Source organism: Callorhinus ursinus, unplaced genomic scaffold, assembly GCF_003265705.2.
Source record: "Callorhinus ursinus isolate GAN/ISIS: 27379988/994484 unplaced genomic scaffold, GSC_fseal_2.0 scaffold111, whole genome shotgun sequence".
Lineage (NCBI taxonomy): Eukaryota > Metazoa > Chordata > Mammalia > Carnivora > Otariidae > Callorhinus > Callorhinus ursinus.
The window spans coordinates 719,168-729,334 of record NW_027397173.1 but is presented as its reverse complement, the minus strand read 5'-3'; the positions used below and the strand labels follow the sequence as shown (position 1 = coordinate 729,334).

The 10,167-nt window shown below is 46.3% G+C and overlaps 1 protein-coding gene across 3 annotated transcripts in view; it reads left to right on the top strand.

Annotated features, from left to right (window-relative positions):
- Positions 1-583: 583 nt before the first annotated feature.
- Positions 584-10,167, top strand: part of ACSS1 (acyl-CoA synthetase short chain family member 1) — a 65,991-nt gene continuing 56,407 nt past the window's right edge. Inside the window, exon 1 of one of the 3 annotated variants that reach the window (XM_073889640.1) lies at positions 584-927. In XM_073889640.1, the coding sequence (XP_073745741.1) occupies positions 633-927 (295 nt within the window). In that variant the 5' untranslated portion in view covers positions 584-632. Of the gene's footprint in view, positions 928-1,925; positions 1,957-10,167 lie in introns of those variants that run through there. The other 2 variants (XM_025876976.2, XM_073889639.1) reach the window with 2 other exon arrangements.

Sequence of the window (10,167 nt, the reverse complement as noted above, 5' to 3'; positions counted from 1 at the left end):
GGCCCACGGGGGCCACTTATGTGTGTGTTGGAGGGTGGGGGTACAGGTCGGCCTGGCAAGGTGGCTCACTCTCAAGGGCCTACCAAAGGATTGATATTTTGACTTCAGCCCCTGAAATGCTGAAAGGACCTAACTTCGGCGGTCCCTCAGACCCACCTGAGCGCTTCCCTCCACCAGTCGCTTACATTCTGCGCCGCCTCCTTCCCATAGCACACGGTTCAGGCGCCAGGGGCCCGGAGCCTGCGTCCCGCGACGCACGTGTCGCTGGTTTTTGTTTTTGTTTTTGTTTTGTTTTTGCTCGGCTCAGCTGTTGGGTCTCCAAGACCCACAAACTGAAACCAAAACAGCCCGACGCCCGGCGTCAGGACCGGAAAGCAAAGACAAGGTGGGCGCACCGCAGGCCGCGCTCCCCGACGCCCCCTATTCCTCCGCGCACCTCTTCTCTAAGGCAGGAGAAGAAGGGGTGGGGTTCGGGGCAGGCTGCGGGAGGCAGCTTCCTACGGCACAGGCGCCAGGAGAAGTGGGTGGTGGCCAGAGGGAGGAGACGGGGCGGGGCCCGCGGAGACATTAAGGGGCGGCCCGGGCTCGCAGCACCCGCTTGGGGCTCCGAGTGCCTCCGGGCGTCTGGCGAGATGGCGGCGGCGCGTGGCCTGGGCCGCAGCGCTGGGCGGCTCCTGGGCAGCCTGTGCGGGCGCTCGGGACAGCCGGTGCGGGAGCTGCGCGGGGTGAGCGCCCCCGCCGCCGCCGCCGCGCAGCCGGGCTCGTACCAGGCGCAGAGCGCACAGGCGGCCCGGGATCCGGCCGCTTTCTGGGGGCCGCTGGCGCGGGACACGCTCGTGTGGGACACCCCCTACCACACCGTCTGGGACTGTGACTTCAGCAGTGGCAAGATCGGCTGGTTTCTGGGAGGCCAGTTAAACGTGTCTGGTGAGTGGGCTGCGGGGGATCCAGGGCGCCCCCAGCTCACGAGTCCCGAGGGCACTTAACAGCCGTTCCCGGCCTGGCGGGTCACGGCCCCCCGGGAGGCCCCACTTCCAGGCTTCTGCTTGTCGCGCTCTCAACCGTGGCGCCTCGCCGCCCCCGCCCCCATCGCATCCGGCCCCGGACGCTCCAGCCCCGGCCGCTGCCACCCCGCGCCCAGACCCCACCTTCCCGGCTGCGGCTCCCGCCTGCGGAGACCCGGCCCGGCGTCAGCTCGAGTCGCCCAGCCGTTGGCCTTGCCCCAGAGCGGCTCCTCAATCGACTCTCTCCAGAGTTCAGCTGCGGGGTTCCACTGCACTGCGAAGTGCGCCAGCACTGCTGCGGGCTACCCCTGGGCCAGGCTGGGGTGGAGGGCGCGGGGCTCGCAGGTGTCGGCCGGGACTTCCCCACTTCTGTCCCTGGGAGAGGCAAAAACGAAAAGCGCCTGACTTGTCACCTCCAGTTGCGGTGCCCAGAGACTTGCTTGGGGAGATACTGCCCATGTAAACAAATCGAGTGGCAGGCAGCGGGGGAGGAAAAAAACTCCGCCAGCAGTAGGAATCAGTTATCTCCTTGCTCCGGGCTTGTGGGCGGGAAAGAAGGAATGGGTGTCTCCCAACTGACAGTTTAAGCTGCGTCCCGCCTCCGAAGACCCAGGGCTTGCTTTAGACCTGGTGGCAATTGAGATCCCAGAAACCAGCTCCACCAGCCAGTCAATCCTCTGGTACCTGCTGAGATTGAATCCACTTGTGTTTCCTTAAGATTTGGAATGGGGAGTGGGTACACTGTACCCTGACGCCACAAGGGGAGAAGGTCCAGGGACTGGAGACTGGAGGCAGTAACGGCCAGGCAGGGAGGGCCTGGGGTTGGTCTCCCAGGGCAGGATGGGACTTGCAGTCAGGTGTGGGCTGCCTGCTGTCCCAGACTGTGGAGTTGGATGGGGTCTACGAGGTGTTTAAGGAAAGGACCTGCAGATCTTCATGGCTGAACTTCTAGGTAGGATCTGCTGTCTGGCACATCTCCACCACGTACTGGCCCAGTTTTTCTACTCCTCTGAATTCCAGTCTCCCCGCATATAAACCGTGGGCGATAATGCCCACCTGCTAGTCTGGTTGTGAGGACACAGTGCCAGAAGGTGTGGACCAGCCCAGCATTTAGCGGTGATCAGTAAGTAGTAGTGAACTTAATTTATTATGTTCAGAAATAGCCATAAAATTATGGATAGTGTGTTGCAGTTAACTTTCAAACAAAGAAGCTTAAGGGAACTTTGGACCAGATATATGTTTTTTTCGTATTGTATATTACTTTGCTGGTTTAATCAACGTGAGTCACTTACTAGATAAGTGTTTTCTCTAAAATTGAGTCAGCAGCATGTGTCCTTGAACTAGTGGGAAGAAAACCAAACCTTTAGTTTTGTGGGGTTGATGGAATGTGCCTTTGAAGGGGAGGAGAGCAACTCACAGCAGGAAGGCACATAGAAAGTGCAGCTCCTTGAGGCTGCTTCTGGATGTGGGAAGACTGAGGCCACCGTGAACATTCCTGGCTGGCTTGTGTGCACTTGCCACCTCTCACTCTTTGATAAGACAGTGGGGACAGACCTCATGGGGCAGGCGCCAAGGGCCTGGTGAACCTCACTCAGTCAGGGCCGGGTGTGGTCAGCAAGCAATTCTTCTGCTTCTTCTTCCTTTGCTTATTTCTTCTTTATGGCTACATAGGCAGCAGCTGAGCTTCAGAAAACTGTTGTGTAGAAAGACAGCTTTTTGCAGCTTCCTACCTCTAGTGCATATGCCCACCCACTCATCTATCAGGAATATCTCTGCCCTTTGCCAGTGTCTGCAAACCACAGAGGTGCTGGTATGGAAAAGGGCCAGGCCAGGCCGGAGCTGCCCTGGCAGCCGCTGAAAAAGTTGTGGGATGGATGGGGGGTGTTTTGGCCTGATTTGTAGTCAGCACAATGATGGCTTGTTCCAAAGAAGTATTGCTCTCAAAACTGCCATTACTCTTTCAAGAGGATCTGCACTAGCAGTTCTCAAGGTGAGGTCCCCACACTAGCAGCATTAGCATCATCTGGGAACTTTTTAGAAACACAAGTTTTCAGACCCATCCTAGACTGTCAATATCAGAAACCCTGGGAGTGGGGCTCTGCCATCTTTCTTTGTTTTTCTTTTTTTAAGATTTTATTTATTTGAGAGAGAGAGAGAACATGAGAGGGAGAGGGAGAGGTATAAGCAGACTCCACAGTGAGTGTGGAGCTCGACACGGTGCTTGATCTTACAACCCTGAGCCAAAATCAAAAGTTGGATGCTCAACCGACTGAGCCACCCAGGCCCCACATCTGTGTTTTTAACAAGTCCTCCCTGTGCTCCGGATGCACATTCAAGGTGGAGAACAACTGACTTGTAAATCCCAGACCAGTGCAGATGAAGGCACTTCTAAAATGGGTAGGATTGGGATTAGCATCCTGGAGATGACTCTTTTAAGCCAACAAAAATGGTACATGGGTGATGCAGTACAGTCAGTGGTCTAGGATGTGTCTAGAGTCACACCTAGGTTTGAATCCTTGCTTTCCCCTTACTGCTCTTTGCATGCATCTCCTCATCTGTAAAGGAAGGATAGTGTGTAACCGAATTCTGTTCTAGTTGCTAGTGTTACATATCCAACCACCCCAAGCTTAGTGGCATAAAGCAGCAACCATCTTATTAATCTCTAGGATTCTGTGGGTCAGGACTTTGGACAGGGCCTGATGGGCAAGCCCTAGGGGATGGCTTGTTTCTGCTCCTGAAGGCTATCTGGGGCTGTTGCACCTGCCCTGCTTCTCACTCCAAAGTCTGGGGCCTGGGCTGGGATGACTGTAGACTGGGCTCAGCTGGAACTGTGGTCTGAAGCACCTACACAGGGCTTGTCACAGCATGTCACTGGGCCGGGGGACATGGGCAACCAGAGGTCTCAGAGACCAATACTCAGACCAAGACTCAGAGCCAAGCTGCTCGGCTTCTTCTGACCAGCAGTGTATGACCTGGGGACATCTGGGGCTGTTGCTAGCGTCAAATGAGAAAACGCTTGTAAAACATTACTTGCACCTAGTCACTGACTTTTGTTATTTATTAATGAATCATGGGGAAGCCTGTGACCCTGAACTTGGCCTTTAGCAGTGTTACTAGAACTCTGTTTCCTCTGAACAGAACCACATGGATTTGCATATGATCAGTCTTGGATAAGTGGGAAGCAGGCTAGGAAGGCATGCAGGTGGCCAACATGGCTCTCAAAGTCCATCCTGGAGCTCTGGGATAGCCAGGTCACCAGGTGGAGTCGTGGTATCAGAGGCCCCCTGGGCAGGGCAGGTAGAGCCTCCATTTGCTTCTATTACATTTATGTAAAACGGCTTTGCAGAAGGTTCTTTGGAAAACCAAGATCTAAAAAGGATACTTTTTTTAAATTAGGTTTTTTATTTTAATTCCTGTATAGTTAGCATACAGTGTTATATTAGTTTCAGATGTACAATATAGTGTGATTCAACAATTCTATGTTACTCAGTACTCATCAAGATAATGTACCCTTAGTCCCCTCCACCTATTTCACCCATCTCCCATCCCCTCCCCTCTGATATTTGCAAATCACATAGCTGATAAAGTGTTAGTATCTAAAAAGGGTTCTTAGTCTTTTGAAATTTGGCTGTCTTTCCCAGGGCTCAGTGGGTAAAAGTTTGTGCTTTGTTGCACATAAGCTCAGGATGTTAGGAAGTTGAGAATGCAGAACTGGAGGTTAATGACATGTGTTGCTTTCAAAACTCACAACTAAATTTTGTTTTCTTTCTTTTTTTAAAAAAATATTTTATTTATTTATTTGGGGGGGAGGGGCTGAGGGAGAATCAGACTCCCCATTGAGCAGGGAGCATGACTCCTGTTGATCCCAGGATGCTAGGATCATGACCTGAGCCAAGGCCGACGATTAACCAACTGAGCCACTCAGGCGCCCCCAAATTCTGTTTTCAAAGACCAAATTCTGAGTCAGATTAAAAAAAAAAAAGTTTTCTTACTTTTAAGCAAGGGTGTAGAAAAACTATTTTTACTTGACCATTGAGGGCAGAGATTTCTGGATACTTTTTGGAGCATGAATTGAAGCTATGGAAACCATTTTGCTGTACTTTCCTCCTCTTTCTGGTTGCACCTCCCATAATTCAGAAGGCAGACACACTGAGAGTGGCAAGATGCTGCATTTCTGCGCTTCATTTTTCTCTCAGTGATTGAAATGACTTTTTTAAAGTCTTTCAAGGTAGTCTAAATATGGAAGTATAACCCCTGGTCTTAGGAGGGTCCTCCTAAAGAGACTGAATTCTTCCCAGTTGTAAGATGCACAACTTACTTTAAATAGCAGATGCTTCTGGAAAGTTGGCAAATACAATTTGTGACTGATGTAATTTCTTAAAATGTGCCAGGGAGATTTTCTATTTAAAGAAAACCCATTGTGAATCCCTTGGTGAATATTAACTCCCTCATTTCTTTTGATTAAAATTGAATTTCCCTATGTGGGTTCACTTAAAGTTGGGAAGGGGAAGAGATGTTTTTTTTTTTATTTTTTATTGTTATGTTAATCACCATACATTACATCATTAGTTTTTGATGTAGTGTTCCATGATTCATTGTTTGTGTATAACACCCAGTGCTCCATGCAGAATGTGCCCTCTTTAATACCCATCACCAGGCTAACCCATCCCCCCCTCCCCTCTAGAACCCTCAGTTTGTTTTTCAGAGTCCATCGTCTCTCATGGTTTGTCACCCCCTCCGACTCACTCCCTTTCATTCTTCCCCTCCTGCTATCTTCTTCTTTTTTTTTTCTTAACATATATTGCATTATTTTTTTCAGAAGTACAGATCTGTGATTCAACAGTTTTGCACAATTCACAGCGCTCACCATAGCACATACCCTCCCCAATGTCTATCACCCAGCCACCCCATCCCTCCCACCCTCTACCACTCCAGCAACCCTCAGTTTGTTTCCTGAGATTAAGAATTCCTCATATCAGTGAGGTCATATGATACATGTCTTTCTCTGATTGACTTATTTCACTCAGCATAACACCCTCCAGTTCCATCCACGTCGTTGCAAATGGTGAGATCTCATTCCTTTTGATGGCTGCATAATATTCCATTGTGTATATATACCACCTCTTCTTTAGCCACTCATCTGTCAATGGACATCTTGGCTCTCTCCACAGTTTGGCTATTGTGGACATGGCTGCTATAAACATTGGGGTGCACGTACCCCTTCGGATCCCCGCATTTGTATCTTTGGGGTAAATACCCAGTAGTGCAATTGCTGGGTCATAGGGTAGCTCTATTTTCAACTGTTTGAGGAACCTCCATACTGTTTTCCAGAGTGGTTGCACCAGCTGGCATTCCCACCCACAGTGTAGGAGGGTTCCCCTTTCTCCGCATCCCCGCCAACATCTGTCGTTTCCTGACTTGTTAAGTTTCGCCACTCTGACTGGTGTGAGGTGGTATCTCATTGAGGTTTTGATTTGGATTTCCCTGATGCCGAGCGATGTTGAGCACTTTTTCATGTGTCTGTTGGCCATTTGGATGTCTTATTTGGAAAAATGTCTGTTCATGTCTTCTGCCCATTTCTTGCTTGGATTATTTGTTCTTTGGGTGTTGAGTTTGATAAGTTCTTTATAGATTTTGGATACTAGCCCTTTATCTGATATGTCATTTGCAAATATTTTCTCCCATTCTGTCAGTTGTCTTTTGGTTTTGTGGACTGTTTCTTTGGCTGTGCAAAAGCTTTTTATCTTGATGAAATCCCAAGAGTTCATTTTTGCCCTTGCTTCCCTTGGCTTTGGCGATGTTTCTAGGAAGAAGTTGCTGCGGCTGAGGTCGAAGAGGTTGCTACCTGTGTTCTCCTTTAGGATTTTGATGGACTCCTGTCTCATGTTTAGGTCTTTCAACCATTTGGAGTCTATTTTCGTGTGTAGTGTAAGGAAATGGTCCAGTCTCATTCTTCTGCATGTGGCTGTCCAATTTTCCCAACACCATTTGTTGAAGAGACTGTTTTTATTCCATTGGACATTCTTTCCTGCTTTGTCAAAGATGAGTTGACCATAGAGTTGAGGGTCCATTTTTGGGCTCTCTAATCTGTTCCACTGATCTATGTGTCTGTATTTGTGCCAGTACCATACTGTCTTGATGATGACAGCTTTGTAATAGAGCTGGAAGTCCGGAATTGTGATGCCGCCAGCTTTGCCTTTCTTTTTCAATATTCCTCTGGCTATTTGGGGTCTCTCCTGGTTCCATACAAATTTTAGGATGATTTTTCCATTTCTTTGAAAAACGTGGATGGTATTTTGATGGGGATTGCATTGAATGTGTAGATTCCTCTAGGTAGCATTGACATCTTCACAATGTTTGTTCTTCCAATCCATGAGAATGGAACATTTTTCCATTTCTTTGTGTCTTCCTCAATTTCTTTCATGAGTATTTTCTAGTTTTCTGAGTACAGATCCTTTGCCTCTTTGGTTAAATTTATTCCTAGGTATCTTATGGTTTTGGGTGCAATTGTAAATGGGATCGACTCCTTAATTTCTCTTTCTTCTGTCTTGTTGGTGTATAGGAATGCCACTGATTTCTGTGCATTGATTTTATATCCTGCTACTTACTGAATTCCTGTATGAGTTCTAGCAGTTTTGGGGTGGAGTCTTTTGGGTTTTTCACGTACAGTATCATATCATCTGCAAATAGTGAGAGTTTGAATCCTCTTTGCCGATTTGGATGCCTTTGATTTCTTTTTGTTGTCTGATTGCTGTGGCTAGGACTTCTAATACTATGTTGAATAGCAGTGGTGAGAGTGGACATCCCTGCCGCGTTCCTGACCTTAGGGGAAAAGCTCTCAGCCTTTCCGCATTGAGAATGATATTCACTATAGGTTTTTCATAGATGCTTTTATGATATTGAGGTATGTACCCTCTATCCCTATACTCTGAAGAGTTTTGATCAAGAAAGGATGCTGTACTTTGTCAAATGCTTTTTCTGCATCTATTGAGAGGATCATATGATTTTTGTTCTTTGTTTTGTTAATGTATTGTATCACGTTGATTGATTTGTGGATGTTGAACCAACCTTGCAGCCCAGGGATAAATCCCACTTGATTATGGTGAATAATCCTTTTAATGTACTGTTGGATTCTATTGGCTAGTATTTTGGTGAGAATTTTGGCATCCATGTTCATCAAGGATATTGGTCTGTAATTCTCCTTTTTGATGGGGTCTTTGTCTGGTTTGGGGATCAAGGTAATGGTGGCCTCATAAAATGAGTTTGGAAGTTTTCCTTCCATATCTATTTTTTGGAACATTTTCAGGAGAATAGGTATTAAATCTTCTTTAAACGTCTGATAGAATTCCCCTGGGAAGCCATCTGGCCCTGGGCTTTTGTTTCTTGGGAGATTTTTGATGACTGCTTCAATTTCCTTAGTGGTTAGAGGTCTGTTGAGGTTTTCTATGTCTTCCTAGTTCAGTTTTGGTAGCTGATACATCTCTAGGAATGCACTCATCTCTTCCAGGTTATCTAATTTGCTGGCATAGAGTTCCTCATACTATGTTCTTATGATTGTTTGTATTTCTTTGGTGTTGGTTGTGATCTCTCCTCTTTCATTCATGATTTTGTTGATTTGGGTCATTTCTCTTTTCTTTTTGATAAGTCTGGCCAGGGGTTTATCAATCTTTTTCATCCTTTCAAAGAACCAGCTCCTAGTTTCGTTGATCTGTTCTACTGTTCTTTTGGTTTCTATTTCATTGATTTCTGCTCTGATCTTTATTCTTTCTCTTCTCCTGCTGGGTTTAGGCTTTATTTGCTGTTTTTTTTCTCTAGCTCCTTTAGGTGTAGGGTTAGGTTGTATATTTGAGACCTTTCTTGTTTCTTGACAATGGCTTGTATTGCTATATCCTTTCCTCTTAGGACTGCCTTCACTGTATCCCAAAGATTTTGAACAGTTGTGTTTTCATTTTCATTGGTTTCCATGAATTTTTTAATTCTTCTTTAATTTCCTGGTTGACCCATTCATTCTTTAGTAGGATGCTCTTTAGCCTCCATGTATTTTGAGTTCTTTCTGACTTTCCTCTTGTGATTGAGTTCTAGTTTCAAAGCTTTGTGGTCTGAAAATATACAGGGAATAATCCCAATCTTTTGGTACCGGTTGAGACCTGATTTGTGACCTAGGATGTGATCAATTCTGGAGAATGTTCCATGGGCACTAGAGAAGAATGTGTATTCCGTTGCTTTGGGATGGAATGTTCTGAATATGTCTGTGAAGTCCATTTCTTCCAGTGTGTTATTTAAAGTCTTTATTTCCTTGTTGATCTTTTGCTTAGATGATCTGTCCATTTCAGTCAGGGGGCTGTTAAAGTCCCCCACTATTATTGTATTGTTGTCAATGTGTTTCTTTGCTTTTGTTATTAATTGTCTTATATAATTGGCTGCTCCCACATTATGGGCATAGATTATTTACAGTTGTTAGATCTTCTTGTTGGATAGACCCTTTAAATAGGATATAGTGTCCTTCTTCATCTCTTATTACAGTCTTTGTTTTAAAATCTAATTTGTCTGATATAAGGTTTGCCACCCCAGCTTTCTTTTGGTGTCCATTAGCATGGTAAATGGTTTCCACCCCCTCACTTTCAATCTAGGTGTTTCTTTGGGTCTAAAATGGGTCTCTTGCAGACAGCATATGGATGGGTCTTGTTTTTTAATCCAATCTGATAGCCTGTGTCTTTTGATTGGGGCATTGAGCCCATTTACATTCAGGGTAACTATTGAAAGGTATGAATTTAGTGCCATTGTATTGCTTGTAAGGTGACTGTTACTATATATTGTCTCTGTTCCTTACTGGTCTATGCTGCTTTTAGGCTCTCTCTTTGCTTAGAGGACCCCTTTCAATATTTCTTGGAGGGCTGGTTTCGTGTTTTCAAATTCCTTTGGTTTTTGTTTGTCCTGGAAGCTTTTTACCTCTCCTTCTATTTTCAATGACAGCCTAGCTGGATATAGTATTCTTGGCTGCTTATTTGTCTCATTTAGTGCTCTGAGGATATCATGCCAGTCCTTTCTGGCCTGCCAGGTCTCTGTGGATAGGTCTGTTGCCAATCTAATGTTTCTACCATTGTAGGTTACATATCTCTTCTCCCGAGCTGCTTTCAGGATTTTCTCTTTGTCTCTGAGACTC